We start from the raw sequence: 23,730 nt of genomic DNA on the forward strand, positions 1-23,730 counted from the left end.
AAAGATAGGCACCACACTTCTTCCAGTTTTTGGGCACTTCACCAGAGCACCAGGAGTTCTCCAAGATCTGTGCCAGGGGCTGAGCTATGATGCTAGCCAGCTCCTTGAGTACCCTGGGGTGTACACTGTCAGAGCCGGCTGACTTGAAGGTGTTCAGCCTCTCAAGGTGTTCCTTCATGAGGTCAGCATTGATGAAGGGCAAGGAATCTCCCTCATTCGGGCCTCCCTGTCCCATGATGGGCAGAGGCGTCCTGTGGGACTGGTGAAAGACTGATGCAAAGTACCCATTTAGTAGGTTGGCTTCTTCCTGGGTGTCAGTCGTCAGTTGTCTCATCTGGTTTAGCAAGGGTCCAATGTTGCCCTTGCTTTTCCTCCGGTTTAGAAGAACTCTTTGAGGCTGTGTGCACAAATGCAACTAATGTGGGAGAATTCTCCTAGGTTTGTTATCCTGCTAAAGAAATTTATCCAGTGACTCCTGTACAGACATTTGAATGCTAAGGCCCTGAAGAGTGGAAAGCTTGCAGTGCTGATATCGTGCAGCTGGGGAGGACAGCGGAACAGGGGAATGGAGGTGGCTGTATATACATCTCCGTATGTTCTGCAGGCTCCCTTAGTGTGCCTGGCAACAGATGGTAGCAGTGTATAGGGTGTCTGTGATTGGCTGAACCACCCTGCCCATGGTCAGTCTGTGTTTCCATACAGCACAATGTGGGAATTGTGAAGGGGGGGTGTTTGCTCCCTGCTGGAGCAGCAGAACTGAGTAAGTGACATAAGGCATTTTAGACATGTGTGCGACGCAGCACTGGGCACTTGTGAAAGCACCTGGCGCTGTGTCGCATACGTTTGCATAAATGGCAAAATGCACGTCAGCACTGAGAAAAATGGCAGTGGTGTGCTTTTGAACTAACACACCAAAGGTGCCCATAGTGTTTTCCAGAGGGAGGAGAGGATAAAGGGGTGCTGGAAGGCCATGTTCTCTTCTGAAAGAAGCTACAGTATTTACAGACATTTGCTGTCCCCAGAGAAACTGTCCTGGGAATGATTTAACCCTGGTTGTTCCAAAGTTTTTTCTCCTGGAACAGCCATTTTCACTTGAGGAGAAACAGCCTGAACTTTTGTATGGCCATGGCTCTCCTGGGACAGTAGTGATACTCCCAGAAGAAGCCGAATGTCTGTAAAAGGCCTGTATCGCTACATAAAAAAATCCCAAAGCTACTAGGCCACCTGGAAATGGGTTATGATTCTGTCTGAGTGCATGCATCCGTGACATATATTTGAATGAGTGTGATATGTGTTTGAATGCAGTACTCATAAAATTGATATTGAGTATTGGGTTGTAAAGTCATTTTTATAAGGAGGCTCTGGAACTAATTGGAACTTACTTTCAGCAACTGACCAAGTTAACTTTGAAATGTCAGGTCTGCAGAGTAAGCAGGGGCTGGTAGGATTTGTATCTCCTTCTCCAAAACAAAGTCCATCTATGTTGCATATTTTTTCCTTAAGAGAGACAACAAGGTAATTCTTCAAAGCTTTAGAATTTTCTATCAATTTTCAAACAATAGAACTTTATGTACTATTAATGTCAGTTAAAACATGACCAGCTCTACTCAATCTGTGTTTAATACATAATTTACTTACTAATGTATTCTAGTTTTTTGGGGGGAATGATATTGAGAATAAAGTTTTCAAATCTGCCTCAGCCAAGCCTCTAAGCTTTTGCTCATGGTTTTTGGGCATCCAAAAGGTCTGGAAATATGACTTACAAGGAAAGTTTGAAAGAACTAGAATCATTTAGTCCAGAAAAAAGAAAGCAAGGGATGATTTGACAACAATCTTTAAACACCTGAAGAATGATTATAAAGAAGATAGAGAGAGACTATTCATTGTGGCTGCAGGGGACAAGACAAAAAGCAATGGTCTCAAATTACAGCCAGGGAAATTTACGGTGGATATTGGGAAGAATTTTCGTATTACAAAGGTAGGTAGCCAACAGGGCTGTGCAAAACAGCACCATTCCGCTTTGACATCTGTTTCGATGGAACAGCGTTTTGAGTTTAGTTTAGTTTCAAAAGCATTGTTCCATTTCATTTAGTCGAAATGGTTTCACTGTTTTGCCCACTGGCTATAATGGGGAAGCACGAAACTGGAGGAGGAGCAGCCTCCCGTGATTGCAGGCAGATCGGGGCCTGCACCCCAGGGAGAAGTCTGACAGAGCCCTGCAGCCTCCCGAAGGTGTGGGTGGGAGGCTGCTGCCTGGGACTGGTGCTGGGAGCTGAGCCGGTGCAGGGAGACAAAGCGCAGCCCCAGTGCTGCACTCCACTTCCCCCCAGCAGGATCAGTTCCACAGGGCTGCAAGTGCCTGGAAACAGAGCCCGGTGGAGGCAGAGAGGGATTGGAGCCCTGGGGCTGTGCCCCATCTCCCTCCACCAGGCTCAGTTCTCAGGTGATTGCAGCACAGTGGAGGGAGGCAGGGTGAAGACCTGGGGCTCTACTCCCCCTGCCTCCATTGGGTTCAGTTCCCAGGTGCTTGCAGCCCCAGGGATGCGCTCCACTCGCCTCCACCAGGCTTGGTTCCCAGGCGCTTCCAGCCCTGAAACTTTCCTTGAGCCCCCCAGAAACTTTTGAAACATTTCGACTGGCCTTATTTCATTTCGAGGCTGTTTCAAAGCCCTTCATTTTGTTTCAATTTTGCTGTTTTGAGCTTGAAACAAGTTGAAACAGCCAGTGAAGCTTCACACAGCCCTACTAGCCAATGGAACAGGCTACTCGGAGAGGTTGTGGAATCTCTCTCTGCAAGTTTTTAAGGTAGGTTAGACAGACACTTGACTGGAATCATTTAGTTAGGAATGATGCAGCTTTGAGCAGTGGGTTGGACCAGATGACCTCCTGAGGGCTACTTTTCTATTATTCTATGAAAATGCCTACTGGATATAAGAAAAGCAGGCTATGCACTCTAACAGGCCACGTAAGTAAAATTCTTGATTACCAAGAATTCAGACAATCTTCATATTAGTACCCAAAGATGCACATTTTCAATATAAAAATAATAAAGAAACAGATACCTTTAATGTACATAACCCATCTGTCCTCAGGTCACATATTTGACAAGCTCCATCAAATAATGTCATTATTTTGGGGTTGCTATAAGTGAATCCATCATTAGAAATCTGTAAATGTACCGTAGTATTACAGTAAGTTATAAGGTATCTTTGGTAAAGGATTCTGTTTGCACATGGCAGCATATAAAACAATTTTCATAATAATTATTTCTTTAAGTCAATGTTAAAAAGTGTTGTAGGTACCTTAATCTGCCACCTTGCAATAGGTTTCTCATCAACCAGATCATCCATGACATCAGATCGCTGACCATCAGTTGGTAGTTGGCAATCAACAGTCCCCGTGTTTTGGAAGGCAGCTGGCATAAATACAGGCTCTCCAAAGATCCATTTGCTATGGCTGTACTAAATTCAAGGAGGAAAAATCCAATTTCAGTTCAAGGTATTCTAAAAACACCCTTGGAGAAAATATGTATTGTATGCTACGGTACAAAGAACTCTAAAACGTCTTTTATGACCTACTTTGGAATGCACCATGTTTTATAATTTACTTAAGAATATAGTTCAGCTGAACTCTTTTATGCCATATTAGAAGTCCTAATTTGGAACTGTAGGCACAAACTCATCCCTGCAGTGTAGCCATTTTACACTGCATTGACAAAGGATAATGGCCCTAAACCTGGGGTAACTGGCCATGAGAAGATCATGCTAGCAGGGGGCATTCTCTAGTAGATATACCGGAGGGGTGGGGGGTGTATACATATACAGATTCTTCCAACTAGATTAACAAGTGTCTTATATCATGTTATGTATGTATACACACATAATTATATACATATATATTCATTAGATACATTACAGGACTTAATTATATATATGTATATCTAATTAGATAAACTGAAAGAGATGACTCATGCTATATCCAAATTACTCTAAAGGTTTTCTTTCCTTTTCCAGGGGAGAAGACCTTATTTTTGTTTTAGTTCTCACAATAATACTAGAATCCCATAAAAAAATTAATCTTTTATCAAATATAATTTCACTATTTAGGCAGCCATGCTTTTTCTGCCAAGACTGTCTATGTAAGCATCAAATGGAAGTTAAATTGATCTGGTAATTTTTTAACTGCCTATTTTCACATGTGAATAGTTTTGGTTCAGATATTAAGCATTTCATTTTCTTTCTTCTCTTCCTTTAAAAAAAACTAAATGAGCAAGAAGGTATTCACCTATAATTGCACTGAAGGAAAAATCAATGGAAATATTGATTAAAATATATTATTCATAATATTTAACCTCATAACCTTTGAAATGTGAAACAGCCATTTTCCCCAGTAGTCTTTTCTTACTAACCTTGGGGATTTCTAGGTATTCATTTCTTACAGAAACATACCAAAATAAAAAAAAATGATAATTAAAAGGTCAAGTGTCTAGGGCTTTGCAAAGCTTCTGTAGCTGATTAAACTCAGAGGAGATTCAGCCTGATTCAGCGACTGAATCTCTGAATTCAAATTGAATCAGGAGACCAATTAAAAGCTCTGAATCAAATCAGAAGCCTCCAAATCAATTCAGAAAAGATTCGGCCCAATTCAGAGATTTGACCATAGACTAAACAAGCAGCAATCCTCACCAGGCTGGACACACAGCTGCCTCCAGCTGGTAAGTCTGTTGTGGTGGGCAGAGGGGGAAGGGAAAGGGTGTTGGGGAGAGAGGGATTTGGGGCTGGGACAAGTTGTCCAGCTGCGGTGGGGGTGCGGGACTCAGAAAGGTGGGACACAACAGACTTACCAGCTGGAGGCAGCTGTGTCCAGCGTGGTGAGAACTGCTGCCCATTTAGACTGTGGCCAAATCTCCAAAGCAGCACTGAATCTCCGGATCTGAATTGGCCAAACTGAATCAAGACAGTGATTCGAATCTCCAAATCGAATCACTGTCCCTCCAAACCAGTCAAATCTGAATCTGAAGCAAATACTGCCTGCTTCGTACAGGCCTGCTTCGTACAGGCCTACTATTCAAAGCATTTTCCAAACATTGCATGAATGCATGTGCATCTTTGTGCAAACCTGACTGAATCTTCTTCTCTATTTGGCTTCATTTGGCTAAACTCTCTCATCTCCCATATAATCTGAATAGATTTTGCTATTCAATCTGTGTAATGATAGACTTGCTGGCCATGTTTGCCACCCTAGCACAACTCCTGGGCCAAAGTAAAGGCTGATGCCTTCCCAGAAGTGCACTGCTGGGGCTTGACACATGGAATGTTCTAATGTATATATTTTCCATTAAAAACTATCTCCTAAAATGATCCTTCTCTGATGCATGGAGTAAAGAGGTCTGTCCCAAGCCACTTCAGGGCTGAATCTAATGTACCAATTCTACACAGCTGTAATTCTTCTTACATTAGTGGGTTAGTCTTGATTTACAGCAGTGTAATTATAAGTACATACATCTCTAAAAGTAAAACATTTCAGTACTTGATATTTTCTGCTTCCTCATCAAATTCTGTCCTGTGGAGATAGTAACAGTGCTACCCATTTTCTGACTTGGCTCTATTCAGTGATAGGATTGTCAATAAAAGTGATTAACCATAAAGTTTTCGTAGCTGGTAACCAAGTGTGCAACCACAGTGAGTGTTATAACAGAAAACCTTGCCAAGAGATGAAAGTGAGACATTTCAAACTGTGATAAGCGAACTCCCAATAATTGCATCACTGGGAGATTGATCTGTAGGGCTTTTAACCTAATGGAGTATAAATTTACTCTCAACTTTCTCATTTCAACCCAACTTGCAGATGAGTGGATCCATGTTGTGCACAAGAAAAATCAATAGCCTGCATTGTCTAATCTGTCAAAATAATCTTAGCAACTGTAGAAACTAGTTGAGTAAAGGTTTCTTGCCTCAATAATGAAAGTTTCCTGCTGAACGTACTACAAACAAAAACCTACATTAATAAAAAGGAATTTTACTTCGGGGCTTTCTTAGTTTTTTATCCAAGGTCAAGAGGCTAATTCTTAATTGCATCTTAAATTATTCAGGGTTTCCAATATCTGTAAATTAATCAGCTCTTTTAGACAAAGGCCAGCATAGGTAACTGAACCTAAATTCTATATAAATTTCTTCCATCACTGTATTAGTTTATGGAACATAATTCTCAATTTCCAATCCTGAGTTAGTTGTGGGATGGAAAAATACACTGCCTTTGTGCTACCATAAACATTTCTGAGAGGGCTGGTCCTGTTCAGGCAGTTGGTCTCAGGGCCCAATGCAGGATTGCCCCCCTGAACCTAAGGGAATTCTTGTGAAGAATCAAGTCCCTGACCCCTAGGAGTGCTTTCCTGGCTTTCTTCATTTACGGAGACATATCCTGGGGAATATCAGGGTATGGGTCTGTAAACAGGGAAAGCTGGGGATTCCCACTTGCAGAGATGTGCTACTAGGATTTCAGGGGCAAATCTCAAACAGGGAAAGGTTGAAGTTCCCTGCTTACAGAGACATGTCCTGAGATCCCCAGGGTGCCTCTCTGTAAGAGAGGATAGACAGGCAGGCATAGGCAGATTAACAGACAGGCCAGCTGGGCCTGGGCCAGGGGCCACTACCAATGCAGGGCCCCTGGGATCCTCATCAGCAAGGAAGTAAAAGTCACAGTTTTAAACTTGGTCTGGGTTTCGTCTCCCAGCAGAGAGACAAAAACCGTGCCAAGTTTAAAAATGTGGTTTTTGCATTTGCTTCCCTGCAAGCTGGGAGCAGGCCCCCTTCACCAATGGGGTGAGAGGGCAGGACTGGGGCCAGGCCAGGCTGGGAGTGCCACGTTGTACCTCTGTGGGCACTGGGGGGGCCTTGGGAAGCTATGGCTACCCTAAAATTCATCTTGGCTCTCCCTAGCCACCCTTCCTAGCGCCGCTGCCCGCCCACAGAGACACAGCACTCCTGGCTCAACCCGGCTGGGCCCTGTGCATCTGTGTGGCAGCACAGGATACAGCTAGGCAGCAGCTCCCTGCAGGTAAGTCTAATAGGGGCTGGGCAGGGAACTAGACAGAGCTGTAGGCAGCTCATAGTGGGGTGGGCGGCGGGGGTGGGGGCTGCCTCAGGGTGATCGAGAGTAGGGGAGGGGAGAGGTCCAGTGCGGGGGGAAGGTGTGTGTCTGGGTGTGAATGTGTCTCTGTCTGTCTCTGTGTGTGCGTATGCGTCCCATGTGCGTGTCTCTGTTCATGGTAGGGAAAGTGTTTGTGTCTATGTGTCCATGTGCAGAAAGTGAGTGAGAGTAGAGTGAGCACCTGTCAGTATGCACGTGTGTGTGTGCGTGTTTACATTTGGCCGTAGGGAGGAAGGGGATGTGAACAGCAGGGAGACACAGGCATCTGCTTCCCCACCCCCAGCCTGGCAGGGTCCACCCAATCTCCCCCCCACAAGCACAAGGATAGGAAAGGGCCCAGCTCCCATGGGGAAGAAGGCCTCCAATTTTGTGTTTGTGTTCCACCTTAATCCGCCTTTGCAGGCAGGTGCTCCCAGGGCTTGAGGGGCCTCATTTTGTGCAGGAATTCCAGAGCATGAAGCATAAGGCCCCTCATATCCCAGGAGAATATGCTGCCTTTTGGCCTCATCAATGGGTGTGACAAAAGGTAATATGCATTTCATCCAATGAAATGGATCAGCTGTGCCAGGACATATCCCGTGCCAGGGGGCATATCCAGTACAGCTGATCCACTTTGTTTGACAATGTCCATTTCTAGTCATAGCAGACTTAAAGAATCTCTGCCTTTTCCTCCAAATAATGGAACTTCAGTCCCTATAAGCACCTTTCTTTATCACCATCTTTAGGGTTGTGCTTGTATAGGATTCTATCTCAGCATGCTGGTTTGATAACTGACTGCTGTGCGTTTTTAGCTCCTCTCTCAGCTGTTAAACAACCCTTTTATGCTTTGCTTTTCTCTTCCATTGAGAAAATGGCAAACCTACAAGGAGATGAGGTCCTGCTGTGAAGCGCTGAGTGCCTTTTCTTTCAGCTAGTGCAGGGATAAGCCATACATGCATTAAAAGAAATGTCCTGTATTTTGACCACAAGATGAGAAATTAACCACAGCATTTTGGACAACTTAAATCTGGTGTTGGTGTCCAACTGATCTACCTGCAATTTGATAATTTCACATTTCAGACTTGTTGACTCTCTGAATCTCTGACCGAAAGCTCTCACTGATGTGCAGTCATACTGTCGAATGTCACACAATCCATCATTCTCCAGCTCTGTGATTTCTGGAATCTGATCTTTGACGTAAAGGTTGGAAAAGGGTAGAAAATGTAAGTCGACAAATTATCATACTTTAAAATTATGTAATAAATATATATCTATAGCTGTCTCTTTATATTTTAGAAGAAAAATGAAATAATATTGTCTGGCATGGTATGTCTTCAGTATCTGAAATTTTCATTTTGTTTTTCAAAATAGTTTGGAGAGACTTCAGATACAATTTTTAAAAGACCATAATACTGTCATGTAGCAGATACCGGAGAGAGATACATAAATACAGTATGTCTGCTAGATGAAAGTTACTAGTCCAGTCACAGAAAGCAGCTAACTGGAACACTTCATGACGTTAAAATTCAAAACTTCTCAGATTAGTTATACTTTAGAAAATACAGTTGGGGAGAAAAGTACAATTAATATTACTAAGATGTAGCTGAAAATATGTTGGGTTTGATCTAGTTAGATCACTTTTTTACAGTAGTCTAGCAGCATAAAATATAAATGAGAATAAGGACTTAAATGGTACAACTAGGCTAGGAAGATGATGCATTTGTCCCAGGACAGCTTGTGCCTGTGTTTGTCCTAGAATAAAAATATCTCAGGATCAGCGTGTATACACATTGCTCTTCTAATCGGAGTTTTGCGAGTGGCAGAACAGGGATACACAGATACTTTTTTGCTATTGATTCAATTATGAAATCCTGGGATAACCTTTTAGATACACCTTACAATGTCCCATGATAAACTGATAGTACTTATTATCCTATCAATCTTTTTAGAATTTATCCTGGGACAAAAAACATGGCTATCTGAACAATTTCACTGTCCTGAATAAAATGATTTATCTTGGGACAAATGCAGTTTCTGCTTTTAGCCCTAGAAAGAATGGAAGTAGAAAGGAGTCTATAGCTAGAGTTGTTTGGATAATGTTTGATAGCTGAAAATAATATTGTAAGAAAATATTTTAGCTTAAAATGGAAACTTTTTTGATGAAGAAAATCTCTTTCCCTCCCTCCCAATTTATTTTAAGGTCATTTGAAATGTTTTGTTTAAATCTGCAGCTCTTGCTTGTAACAGAATATTTATTTGACCTGAAATGACGCATTTCAGTTTTTGAGGTTTTACTTTTTTAAGTAGAGGTGATTTTTTAAATAAAATAAATTAACTGAAAATAAAATAAAATATCTTTTTATTCCTCATGGAAAAGATTTGGCCAGCATTATCTGTAGCCCATTCTACCATTCCAATCTACTTGTTTTCTTTCTAATATAGAAGACTTGCTCCTAAATGGTTTGCATTTATGGAAGTAAATTAAATATTCTTGCATCAAATTACTATTTGATGCAAGAATTCTTTACAGGCCCTTTGGGAAGTAGAGAATAGGAATGGATGTATAAGACGGCTATATCTTTAACAGGAGACACTATACAATATATATTATATAAAACATGCTAGCAGTGTGCACTATAAATTCACTGAGTGGTAAGTCTTTTTAAATCAAACATATCAGAAACTGACTCTAAGGGAAAAGATACACTTAGACCATACTAAATTTGTGGAAAGTTAAGCAGTGTTGAAGTTAGCACATACTGTGAGCAGTCACATGTTAATACAGTTTCTTGCTGGCATTGCTTTGATTTGCCACTAGAGGACACCTGGCTTCTATCTTTGCTCTGAGTTGGAGGGGAGGAGGAGGGGCTGGGAACAGTGCATCTGAGGATGCTGGAGGTCTGCAAATTGCTTGTTTTATCTCCATGGGGCATACTGATGTTACCCTAACATAAGCTAGGTAGAATCAGAGTTAAATCTCACCTGAAGTAGCGTAATGTTTAGATGCTCAGAGGCTCTTAGCGTCAGTTAGAGCTTTAATGTGTGGATGCTTAATATGCTACAAGTGTAATACATAACTTTACCCTAAGGCTTGTTCTTGGGAAACAAGAATAGATAACAAATACGTTTTTTAAATTGGAAAAAAAGCTGATGGCCAATGACTAGGAACAGTGTAGGGATACAAACTGACAAGGCAAAAGAAAAACAAGAATCCTACTTAAATAGATTGTATTGCACAGTCCTACTTACCAGACAGAAAGCTGCAATCATAGGAGCTAAAGCCTTGGAAACATGCACAGCCCCATTCTACACATTCTCCATTACCGCTGCAGAGATTGGGGCATTTTAATGCTAAAAGAAGGTCCTCAACTGACTCCTGAAATTCTTGTGTGTTGTAATTTATTTCTTCCAAAATTCTCTTTTCACATTCGTTTTCTAACAAGGCCACACCTGCTTCTGCCCAGCTGAGATCATCCTTCAGCAATAAATCTTTTACACACATATCTACTGTATCTTCTATCCTCCTGTCAAGAAGAGCAGCACAAGATCTTCCTATGCTGGAGTTAGCTATTGTTTGCTGGCACAACTCCAAAGCACTGGATTCAGTGAGGCCAGAAGGTGTGGGCCAAGAAGGCAAAAAATGCTGGTGCATGTTAGTTGTGTGATCTTCTGGAAAAAAATAGCTAAAACCTTCTACATCTGTTTGGCTAAGACTCTGGTATGGGAATACTGGAAGGTATTCATAATAATGCTGGCGCTTCCATCTACTTTCAAGAGGCTGTCTGTCGTAGACTTGGCCGCTAAATGCCTGTGTGTGTCTTTGAGTTTCCAAGCTCAATACTCCTTGTTTTTCCATTTCAATGTCTCCCTTTACATTTGTAGAGACAACTTCTTCTGCTATAGGTGCTATCTGAAATTTGGTTTGAAATTGGTCCTCTCCTAACAGAAGTTCCGAAGAAGCTTTTTCATGTGCAAATGTATGTCTGCTTAAGTCCCTGAGAAGATCAGCAGGGCCAACATACTCAGTAGTGACATCCAGTCCTGGTATCAAAGAGGGAAACCTGACATTTTCATTTTCTTTGCAAGATGAAGCAAATTCTGCTTGAGAAACAGAATTCAACCTATTCACTGATTGATATAAATCACTATCATCAACTGTACAACTACAGAAAGGTATTTTTTTGGATGAAGTTAAAAGAGCCGGTATTTTGTCAAAAAAACTGTCCCCTGGTGGAATTCTATAAAAGAAAAAGAGAAACTAAAACATTTCAAATTGTTATATTTTAGTTTAGTTTTCTCTAGAATTTCACAGTTGTTGTCTATACCCCTGATTTTAATACTTTAAATCAATCTTGTACAGATTTGAGTGTCCTACATAAACTACAAAACCATGAGAATAAACTACAGCTATAGAATTAAAATACATTAACAAATGTATTGGTTTATGTTCACCTGATTAGCATGTTAAATACCCTTTAAGCAAATATTAAATAGCAACTAATAATCAGTTATTAATTTATCATTTTAATTCCAATTTGCCACAAAATAAGTTGCATTTGTTCCTTTCCTTAACTGAATATCAACTAAGACAAGTTTTACATGTAGGGGAAACACTGAACTGAAAATGAATAAATGTCTTTAAGAGATTGGTATTTAATTGAAATAAATGTACTTGTTACCTCCATTCATTAATAAAGGTAAGATGAGCATTAGAGTCCTTTTTGATTTCCATCCCATTCCGAGTGTGATAGTCATTCTCTGCATATCCATCAAATATGCCACAAAGCCCCATGGTATATTTATAGTCTGAACTGGGTGCCCTGAGAGTCATGCTCATTCCCCATTCACTCACATCAGCCCGAATGAAAGCTCCAGAAGAAAATGAGATCTAAAAATAAATTTATACTGTTACTGTATTAAAAAGAAATGGTTAACAATTAGTACGAAATTAAAAAAACCAAGGGAAACAAATATGTAACTGCCAGGTCTATTAAGAATTCCAATTTAACTCTACAGGTGCGTCCACACATGCAGGCATGTGTGCTTGTAGCAGCTCAAATAGAAGCAGCACAAATTTGAGCTGAGGATTTTTGCCTCAGCACATATGCCCGGTCATGAACTTTGGTGTGGGACAAGTTGTGCCACTTGGAGCAAAACAACCCTGCCCAGCCCCTCCTGGATCTGCAGCCAGAGGGAGTTACAGCCTGGAGCCATCACCTGTGCTAGATTCAGCAATATAAAAACCTGCCCTGTGCTGGCCCCAGCAGTATAAAAAAGCTGCCTTGGAGAGCAGCTTAGGGGTACTTGCTCTCAGGAGCTTCTGGGATCCAGCCAGTTGGTATCTGGGGACACTACCCCTTGTGCCAGCTGGACTGCTAAAGCAACCCTAACCGAGAGTTCCCTGCACCTTCTATCCACTGCAGCAGTCTGGCAGTGGGGGCTGCTGCCTGGCTAGCTATGACCTACTGCCCCCTGAGACAGCACGTGGCCCCATGGCTGTGCCATTTGCCAGATCTGGATGGGGACTGCACGGCCACAACAGAGGCTTCTGCATCTCTGGGCCAGCTTCCACTGGGCTGTAGCTGACCTGCTGGCCTTTGTGTGGTACTACTGCCACATGTGCGACAGCCCAGCCATCTGTGGAGCTACTGCCTGGAAGATTTTCTCAGTGTGGTGGCCTGCTTTGCACTGTCAAAGCATATCCTCCTAGCCCCAAGTGTCCAGGAGGTCAGCCACCTCTTTTGACTGCCAGTTGGCTCCTGGATGCCAGCCCTGAGCAGGCTCCTCTGCCTGGGTCCTGCCATTTGCCTCATGAGCAGGAATTCTTGTGTTCCCTATTTAAAAACTGCAAAATCCCCGATAAAAAATCCCAACAGCTCAACATGAAGTCTTACTCTTGTATATTGTGGGTGGTTGTGGGAGGGTATGGGATTCGTGGGGGGGATGTGAATGTGTGGGGAGGGGGTGTGGGAAAGGGCGTTGGGGTATGTGTGGATTTGGGTGGGTATGTTGTTTGTGGGGGTCTGTGAGGTATGTGGAGGAGGATTGCTGGGGGATGTGTGGGTGCACATGTGTGGTGGGGTATTTGCATGTAGCCGTGAGCGGGGCTCCCCCCAGAGGCAGGTGGGTGTGTGTATGGGGGGTGTAAGTGTATGCAGTGTTTGTGGGGTGTGATTGTGTGGGGAACAATGTGGCTGTGGGGTTTGTGGGGAAGGATTTAAGGATACGGTGGGGTGTGCATGGGAGCCCCCCATAACTGGCCAGCATCTTCCCCACCCTATAACAGCCTGGTGCCCAGGCACCCTGTGGCACCTCCCCACCACCGCCAACAGTGCACAGCCCCAGCCCGCCCTACACTAATCCATACCATCCGGCCAAGGTGCGTCTTGATGCCCCCTGGGCACGTAGCAGGGCTGGAGTAGCTCTGCAGTGGAACTGCCTCTAGGCAGCTCAGGCAGTGGCAGTTCCTTCCAGCTGCCATCACTGCTGGCCACAGCCCTGTGGTACTGGCGGGGACCTGCACCTGCTCCGGACTCACCGTCCAGGCTCAGCACCAGCAGCACTGCCTGTGCCAGGCAGAAACTGTTGCTTGGCACAGGGGAAAATTAGCCCATCCCCTTCGCCACTCCTGGGCAGTTCTTGGTGCAGCCACACAAAGCCTATACTCTGCTGGGCTGCCCTGCAGCTCCGCCACCATCACAGATGCCTCTGGGCTGCCCAGAGAGGCAGTGATGACAGTGCAGAGCAGCTGCAGGGCAACCTGGCATGGCGTGGGATCTGGGAGGCTGTACTAAGAACTGCCCAGCAGTGGCGATGGGGAGGGGCTGCTTTCACCCTAAGCCAAGCAACACTTTCTGCCTGGCTGCTGCTACTGCCACTGAGCGTGGATGGGTGAGTCTGGAGCAGTTGCAGGGTGCACTGGGTTGGGGTTTTGTGTACAAGTCGCCGCTGATACCACAGGGTTGGGGCCAGTGACAGCAGCAGCCAGAAGGAGCCATTGCTGCCTGGACTGCCTAGAAAGGCAGTCCAGCTGCAGAGCTGCCCCAGCCCTGCTGCATGCCCAAGAGGCATCAGGGTGCACCACAGCCAGGTGGTGCCTGGGCCAGGCAGGACCTGCCATTGACTAGACAGAGCACCTGTGGGCCATACCTGGCCTGTGGGCGACATTTTGCTAACCTACATGCTAAGGAGAATGCCTATAGGTACCAATAATAGCTCTTAAAGATTCTTGGGAAGTATTCTTAAACATTTAGGCTCAGCTTCTCAGGTAGTGAAGATAGCAGATAAGGAAATGTTAATAATACATGTCAATACTGCCTGCAGGTTTGCAATAGGGGGACATGTAATAAAGGTATCATGCATTCATCTTGTAGCTTGCTCATCTGCTGGTTATATCACACAAAGTTATCTTTACTACCTGAGAACCAGAGCCTATATGTTTAAGAATACTTCCCAAGAATCTTTAAGAGCTATTATTGGTGCCTATAGACATGCTCCTTAGCATTCTAATTAGAATGCTCCAGCATCGTCTTAGCAGCATGGGTATTAAGCCCACCACATTTCAAAATGACCACGGGGCTGCTTTAACTAAAGCTCGTTGAATGAGCTTTAGTTAAAGCACCCTAACTGCCATTTTGAAATGTGTGTGTGGGGGGGGGCGGTCTTTAATATGCATGATAGTGAGCCATTTTAGAGTATTAGAGTAGCTGTCTGGGAGCCAGTTTAATCAAAATGCCACCTCTGCCTCCCCACCTCCCACACACACACCTCCAAGCATGTATATAGGCAGCCTATATTTTTACTTCAAGCATCTTTGTCATTTATATGAAAAATGAAGTGTCATGTATTTTAAGAATGAATATTTCTGGATAGATGTAATTGCATATTCGAATAGGCAGTTTTTTATTGAAAAAATGACATTTTACCCATATTTTTGCAGCTCGGAACACTTTATCTGCTGATTTAAACTGGAAATGTTGTGTTAGAAAATTAAGGTGATAATTAAATTGTAGCAGGCATGTAAAGGATACAATCATATTATGTTAAACCCATTTGTTTTGTAAGCTCTATACAAGTGAAAAAGAGAAATTTTGCAAGCATACTGCAAAAAACAAACAAAAAAAAAGAACCCAAGTCTTACTCTTCTGAGAAACAATGATTGAAGAGGTTAGTGTCTGGAAGAAGTCATGACTTTGATTCACTGTGCAGATTAGAGCAAATGACAGGAATGAGTGGAAAACTCAAGTAACATAACTTGTCTGAGCTTCTGTTTTCTTAACTGCAAAATGATACGTGTCTGTCTCAAAGAGATTTCTTGGTGTGTACCTAATTAACATTTGGGCTCCTGATATAAGTGCTAAGCATTTAAGGAGTTTTGATGCTGGTTACCACAGACACTTCAAAAGATGCGTTTGTTTTTATGCTTGTCTTTCATACTGAAAGAGTGATTTAAGAGGGCAGGTTTAACATTCAATTTTTATGCTAGTGAATTGCCCATCAAGAATGATTGGGGGTGGGGGGAGAGGGAAGGCAAGTGGGGATGGAGTGCCACCACCCACCATGCCATGCCACCACGGCCTCTCAGGAGCAGGGGGGGAGGGAAGCTTACCCCTCCATTCCCTTCTGCCAGCACCTGCACTGCTGCTGCCTCCAGCACCACTGGCCTCACCTCCTCCCCCCCACAGCCCTGTTTCTCGGAGGCGGTAGAGTGCTGTGGTGTTCCCCCCCCCCGGCTCCATCCCTGCCATCATGGTGGCGCTCCGCACTCTGGTTGTTTCACTAATCAATCAGTGTACTCCAAGAGCATTACAGACAGATGGACTATGCCCTTTATTATATAAGAATTCTGCTTCTTTCAGGCTTGCTGTGCCCTTACTAGCATTCAATACACAAAGAAAAAAGCTTCAGAAAAATTAAATAAATGATTTTAAGGTTATATTTTTTAGGGAAAAGTCCTCTACACAATTTTTAGTTTAGTTTCTAACTGATAATTTGGCATGTCTAGTTGACCACATGAACACGTCTTGTATGGCACTGCATGTATAAATCAGCATGTAGACATCAGACATGAGATTTTGGAAGATTAGGCTCCTCATTAGACTCTATATGTAGGACCTACATACATTTTTTTTCTGATACTTTACTATGATCATGGGGTGTCTGGCACGCTAAAGGGGAGAGCCAGAGCTCAGCCTTTTGAAAACCAAAATAATTTTAGTTAGGCATGTCCTATAGATAATTTACACCTTTATTTGAAAATATTGGTCTCAGTCCCTAATTTATTAAAACTGTTATCTTGCCAGACTATTTGAAATGTTAATAATGAGGTGCAAAAATGTTTTGGTCTCCACACGTTTTCGAGGAACAGTTGTGGGAATTATACATTTGTCCTGTGAGGAAAGTATGCTCCTTTGATTCAATGGAATTATATTTGTAAAACATGTTTTAGCTTGTTTTTTAACTTAAAAAAATACTACAGGCCTTGCATCTGAAATTAGCAGGAAGAGGCAGAAGTGCTTGCTAAAATAAATAAGGCGAGAGCAAATAACATTTACTACATACCGTGACTTTTCTTCCTAGATAGGATTCTGTGATCCTGACATTTCTTCTTCTTTTGTCTCTACTTTTTACAGATAAATGTGGCTGAGACTCATGTAGCTGACCATTGCACATGTCAAATGCAATTATGTCACTTTCTTCTCTGGCAACAAAACCACAATTACATGATGCTGGGTAGTGAAGGCTTCCACAGTCCCACTGGCGCACATGAACTTCAAAATCCCGAGATGTACTCTTATAGAGCACAAATGTTCCTGTTTTAAAATTATCATACTGTCTGGAATAAAAATAAAATTGTGTGATATTATCATCATCTCAAATTATAATAAAAAGGAGTAACTTACTGTATTATTAGCTTTTCTCAGTTAAATACAAAATTTTATAATATTTTATTGGCATGTGGTTTATTTTTTTTCAGTTGCACTAAGAAAGGCAAATGTTATTGTTATACAACCCCCTCCCCAAAATAATCTTAATCTAGACAATCAGCATTTTCACTTATTACCTGGTGATAGCTGCAAATCAGAGCAGGTAGAAAAAAGAAAAAGGATGAATCCATGAGGAGCGGAACAATTTCCTGTAAGAAAGTAGGATGGAAAGAAGAATAGGAGTGGGGGACTGGTGTGTGTGTGTAAAACAGTCAAGAAGACATGAGTGGGTAACAGCAGAAGATGGCAATGCTGACAGAAACACTTTTAACTCTTTAATATGGGAGCACTTAGCATGCCTCTAAAGGATTAAATATACACAGGTGAAATAGAAGGAGGCTGAATGATGAATTGTGGGCATTACTGAAGGGTTTACATACCCTTTCAAAAAGTGGCTTTGAGGATCATAAATCTATCTGGATTAAACTACAGAAGCAGAATATGTGCATGTTCATGGAGAGTTAGAACTTAGAACTTATGTTAAGCATAAATAGTGATTTCCCTGCCCCCCTTCCCCACCCCCCCAGGGTTTTTTTTTACTAGGAACCCGAAGTAAAAAATGTAAAACTGTCTAGAACTTAACAGAATCTGAGAACAGTGTATAAGACTTAATGGGAGCATGGTGATTTTTTTTTCTATACATACAATGACCAGGCACACACATGGCTACTACATTACTGGGATTAGATAGGTTTAGCTAATGGTTGTGAAATAAGAACCTCACTTGTTATTTCCACTTGTTACAAATGGAAACTGTACTTGTTTCCACTTGTAAATAAAGTAGCTGCACCTTTTTTCCTAACATCAGCTCTCTTTCAGATAAGGCAGCATGCTTTCACCATGGCAATGTCACTATAAATCAATGAAAAAAAGGCTCAATCAGTGAAAAAAGGCTCAGTAATTTAGTAGTTAAAATGCTCACAGAGAGCAAAGGTCCTGCATGTAGGTTCCAGGACTGGATTCTTTATTGTTCTGAGCCTACTCATCTTGGGAAAGTGAAAATTAGCACAAAAACATACCCATTAAAGGCATAGAAACTGCTGCTGCTGTGTGAAGGAGAAACATAAATAGCATTTAAAAAGTTATCCATTTAACCTCATTATACTGATTAAACAGTTAACCAATATCACATAACTAGTCCTGGCTAGGGGCGTTCAGGGCACTGGGCCATGCCTGCAGCTGCCTGCCCAGAGCAGTGCATGGAGCTGGGTGCCATGCACAGATGTGCTGGGATTGCACATTGCCAGTCCAAATAATGAAGATGTCATCAATATATCTTAAGTAAAGCAAGGGTTTGATGATGCAGTCCTCAACCCTTGCTATACTTAAGATATATCCATGACATCATCATTTGGACTGAAAACCTGCACTCTCTGATTTCCATCAGAAATTCAGTAATCATCCCCCCTCCATCAGACTCTCTCTTGAATACTCCAGCACCAACATTTCCTTTTTAGAGGCTATGATCACTATCCAGAATGGTAAAATACAAACCACCATATACAAGAAACCCACAGACCAACATACATATTTGCACAGAACCAGCAATCACCCTAAACACACCAAGAAAGCTGTAATATACAGCCAATCCCTGACCTCTGATACCACCAAATTTGCACTGAGGAGAACACCCGTGATCATCACCTCACAAATCTCAAGAGCTTTCACTCGCAAGGACACTCCTCTAGAGAGAGATCACACTTTTGAAAGAGCCACCCAGATACCATGTGAATAATTGCTGTAGTACAGAAAGAAAATCCCCAGGAAATATACACCATTAGTCATGACATATCATCCCTGCCTGGAACCTGTATGAAAAATCCTCGAACAACAGCAACCCATACCAGAAGAATATACAATATTTAAAGAGACCTTCCTAGAACCACCCATCATAGCCTTTAAACAAGCACTGAACCTCACCAACCACATCACTAGAAGCAAACTGCCTATGGTCCAAAACACACCAAATGGATCCAGACCATGCGATCACAAGAAATGTAAAACCTGCCAACATTTCTCCACCACTCTCACAATAACTACACCTCACAACAGAACCATCAGCATTTCTGAATCTTACATCTGCACCTCCAGAAATTTAATGCATCTCGTCCAGTGCACTAAACGCCATGATGGAAAATACATAGAAGAAACCAAACAAGTGCATACTAGAATGAACTCATGCTGAAAAAAATCCATCAGACAAGAATGCCCAATTACTTGTGGGGGCACACTTCTCACAAGACAATCACTCCCTCTGATCTCTCAGTTCTAATCTTCAAAGGGAATTTACAAAGCACCTTTTGCAGACTAGCCTATGAACTTCACTTTGTCAACCTACTGGATACAAAAAATCATGGACTAATAGACATTGGATTTATGGCACATTATAACCTGCCTAACATCTGATACCCCAGATAACCTCTCACTATTTACAGCTACATCTTATCACCAGATCTACATTCCTTTCTCCAGCACCACCTGTTTCTTCCCCACTGACTGCCTCAATTTGCTTTTTCACTGACTGGCATTCTTGCATACTGGCCTCTAACTTCTATTCTATTCTATTCTATTCCATCCAGAAGGAGCATAGAGCAACTGCAGAGTGGGGCTGCACAAAATTTTGATGGGTGTTTCATTTTAAAGCTGTTTTGATGCATTTTCAAGCTCAAAGCAGTGAAACTGAAATGAAATAAAAGGCTTCGGCACAGCTTTGAAACAAAATGAGGGCACTTGAAAGGTTTCACAAGTTTAAAAATGTTTTGAGTTTCAAAGCAGCCCAGTGGCCAGAGGTGGGGGAGAGCAAGGGCTACGCTCAGAGCAACTCCGCCAGCCTCACAGAGCTCAGCCCAGTGGCAGGAGAGCCAGTGGTGAAGCCGCTCCAAGCGCAGTCCTGGCGAGCACAGCCTGGTGATGAGAAGCTCCGCAGCCCCTTGGACCTGAGCCTGGTGGCGGGAGGCAGCAGATAGCCAGTGGTGGAGCTGCTCTGAGCACAGCCCTGGCTCCGAGCGCAGCCCTGGAGAACGCAGCCTGGCAGCTGGAGGCTCTGCAACCCCATGGAGCTGAGCCTGGCAGCGGGAGGTGGTGGAGAGCCAGTGATGGAGCCACTTGGAGTGCAGCCCTGGCTCTGAGAGCAGCCCTGGCCAGTGGCTCTCTGCCACCTCCTGCCACCAGGCTCAGCTCCATGGGGATGGCAGAGCAGCTCAGAGTGCAACCCAGAGGCGGGAAGAGCCAGGGCTGCACTCTGAGTGGTTCTGCCAGCCCCACGAAGCTCAATCTGCCCTCCCAGTGCTGCCACCAAGCACTGGGAAGAGCCTGGTGCTGGTCCTGCTGCAGCCCCAGGAGCAGCAGATGCCACCTGCCTACAGCCGCTGGGCTGCATCATGCCCCAAACCCCCTGGTGTGGCGCACCAGCATCTGCTGCTCCCGGGCTGCAGGAGGGGCAGCACTGGGCTCTCCCTAGCACTTGGGGCAGACTACAGTGATGGAAGGGGGGATGCTGCCACCCCTAAATACACTGTAGGCCCACCCCACCTGCCCTCCCAGCACTGCCAGTGAGTACAGGCCTCTCGGGGGGCATGGGCCCCCCCAGATCTGCATGCGGGATGACAGGAGGTTGCCACTGCTGCTTGGGTCAGCAGCAGCAGCAGCGTGGGCTGAGCCCAGCTCCAGTCCCAGGTGGCAGTGGCAGCCTCCTGTCATCCCACATGCAGATCCGGGGGCCAGCACCCTGGGAGGAGTCTGCTCCACAGCCTTCCCAAGGGCACAGCTCCACAGCCCTCCCAAGGGCACAGGCCCCCATATCTGCATGCAGGATGACAGGAGGCTGCCATTGTCAGCAAGTGATATGAGTTTTGCTTTCAATAGTTTGAGGTGCAGTTTCACAACCCCCCCTACACCTATCTCCTTGCAACTTGGCAGACTTCGTGCCCTCAGAAGAGGATACCATCCCTGCAATCTTCATCTGAATCAGGCAAGAAGTGACTAAGTTTCATGATTCCCCATTATAGCCTGCGGCCGAAACGTTGAACAGCATTTAAATAGTTTCGACGGAACAGAACAGTGCTTCAAATGAAACAAAACAAAATGCTGTCCCTTTGAAATGGGGAAATGGAAGTTGAAATGAAACAGTGCTGTTTCACCCAGCCCTACTGCAGAGGCTTCCTCAGCCTGAAGAAAGGTGTTTGTACCTGAAGGCTTATAAAGAAGAATTTTTCCAACTATTTTCGCTGATCTAATAAAAGATATCAGATGTACCCGAAGACCTTGTTTACCAGTGAAGCTATACTTATCATATAAAAATTTAAATGCTTAATCTTTTACATCCCTAGTAGTGAAGAATTTGCAGTCATATGTAAGATGGGATACTAATTGCCTCACACAAGGTTAACACATGCAGCACTTGCTGTGTAAATCCCAGACAGGAACTACAGCCCACCTGCTCAAAGTATTTAGGTGTGCCGCCTTTGCCAGGATATTGGGAGAATCTAGCTTGGATAACTACAACATCCCCTGCTGTGGACACTGTCTTGCATCACCTCCTTTTGCTTAGTCAATACTCCCATAACGTGTTCTGATGTTCTTACGTGTGCTTTTTAAATCATAGGTGTGCTGCCAGTGACTGATCATTTTATGCAGGCAGCAGGTTGTGTAGCCAGTCTGTCTGTCTTGGACCTGCTCCACAGCCTCATTTCAGGAGAAAAGAACCTATATGTTTTATTCTGTTGCCATAAAGCAAAACAGTCTCTTGCCACTAGAACTATAAATATTAATGGCAAGCGAGACCTGAGGAAAAGTACTGATGCCCAAAAGCTTGTCTCTGTCTATCACAACTAGAGAGTCAGTCTAACAGAAGAAACTACCCACAAAAACTCTTTCCTCTTGCATATTTCCTGAACCATCATGGCAACAACATCACTTCAACACTATCAACAACAAGCATGTTATTTGACACATATTTCCTCGGTATTCATGGAATAGAAAGGGAAAAGGCACAACAAGCAGCTTAACTGTGTTATTAATGTAACGTCATGAAGTCACTTAAAATTAAAGTATTCAACCAATAATTACCTTCCATCAAATGTAACTATGTGTGGGTCAGTAAATGAGTAGCAGTAAGCAGAGGGCAGATCCTTTACCATGATCTTCAGAACAAAGGGATAAAAAGTAACAATTATCAGATCAAGCAATAAATATCACTTGTTACTTACTTATCTTAAAATATTTTAATGTCATCCTGAAATATTTTGATTATTTTATAATCAATCCATTCATCATATCATAGAAAATTATGGTTGGAAGGGGCCTCAGGAGGTCATCTAGTCCAACCCTCTATTCAAAGCAAGACCATCCCCAACTAGATCATCCCAACCAAAGCTTTGTCTCTTTTCTAATGTCATTTCATGTTTTTCACTGATGACATTAAAATATTATCAGTATATATATCTTTCAATTCAAAAGAAAAATAGCTGCACTTAGATGAAAAAATTAAGTTGAAAAAATACTCTGTTATTTTGGTGTGAATCAGTACAGATCAACTGAAGAAATGAAGCTTTATTTAATACCATCTAAGATTCTGGCCATCTCTTTTTATAAAGTTTTTACATGATGATTTTCAACCTGTATGCTTTCAGGGGTGTACCCGCTCCACAGGAAATTGTCACTAGATACAGGTTCCACCACAATCTGGGTAAGTATGTCTCCATCTTGCACAAAATCTGTCACAGCAGTAAAATAAATTACAGCTTGGCTACAGGTTCTGTTATGGCAGGGTTTCTGGAGAAGATCCACATGACAAGAAGAAAGCATCAAGTTCAAGCCTTGCAGCTCTTTACCTGTTTCAGTGAAAACAGATTGTTAGTCAGTCAAAGTCACATTAGAGGATTTTTTCCATACTGTTTGCTTAAGGAAGAAATAAAGATTTTGTTGATGAATAAGAAGGAGCAAAAGCCTTCTACTTTTTAGATATTTTAGTATACAGAAAATCTGCCTATTTATTAGAGGTGCGCCAATACATTGGTCCAATATGATAGTATCACAGTGCTTAGGGTCAGAAGGTACCTAAACAGATCATCAGATCTGACCCCCTGCCCCAGGCAGGAACGGGTGCCGGGGTCATATCACCCCAGCCAAATATCTGTCCAGCCTCCTCTTGAAGACCCCCAAGGTAGGAGACAGCACCACCTCACTTGGGATCCCATTCCAGAGCCTGGCAGCCCTAACTGTAAAGTAATGTCCAGCCTGATCCTTCTCTCTAACAATTTGTGGCCATTATTCCTAGTAACCCCAGGTGGTGCCAGGGGAACAGACCCTCCCCCAATTCCCGCTGGTCCCCCCTGATGAGTTTGTAAACAACCATCAGATTCCCTCTCAACCTTCTCTTGTGGAGGCTGAATAGGTTCAGGCCCTTCAGCCTCTCTTTGTATAGCCTGCCCTGCTGCTCCTTGGCTATGCGAGTGGCCCTCCTCTGGACTGTCTCAATGCTAGGCACAACCCTCTTGAAGTGCAGCACCCAGAACTGGATGCAGTACTCCAACCATACCAATGTGAAGAAAAATGGTTTTATTGGATATCAGGCCCATGCTGCACGCAGCTGCAATGCAGCACTCAGGCAGCAAGG

General features: G+C 43.3%; 1 protein-coding gene across 1 annotated transcript in view; it reads right to left on the minus strand.

Annotated features, from left to right (window-relative positions):
* VWDE (von Willebrand factor D and EGF domains) overlaps positions 1-23,730 on the minus strand; it is a gene marked incomplete at its 5' end in the record, with an annotated part of 105,044 nt that overhangs the window by 44,711 nt on the left and 36,603 nt on the right. The window contains 9 exons of the mRNA XM_019507980.1: positions 1,383-1,497; positions 3,063-3,167; positions 3,303-3,461; positions 8,182-8,318; positions 10,378-11,366; positions 11,808-12,016; positions 16,690-16,963; positions 22,182-22,255; positions 22,731-22,945. Of these exons, the coding sequence (XP_019363525.1) occupies positions 1,383-1,497; positions 3,063-3,167; positions 3,303-3,461; positions 8,182-8,318; positions 10,378-11,366; positions 11,808-12,016; positions 16,690-16,963; positions 22,182-22,255; positions 22,731-22,945 (2,277 nt within the window). The remainder of the gene's footprint in view (positions 1-1,382; positions 1,498-3,062; positions 3,168-3,302; positions 3,462-8,181; positions 8,319-10,377; positions 11,367-11,807; positions 12,017-16,689; positions 16,964-22,181; positions 22,256-22,730; positions 22,946-23,730) is intronic.

The sequence above is a fragment of the Gavialis gangeticus genome, unplaced genomic scaffold, assembly GCF_001723915.1.
Source record: "Gavialis gangeticus isolate Ggan-Ray unplaced genomic scaffold, GavGan_comp1, whole genome shotgun sequence".
Classification (NCBI taxonomy): domain Eukaryota; kingdom Metazoa; phylum Chordata; order Crocodylia; family Gavialidae; genus Gavialis; species Gavialis gangeticus.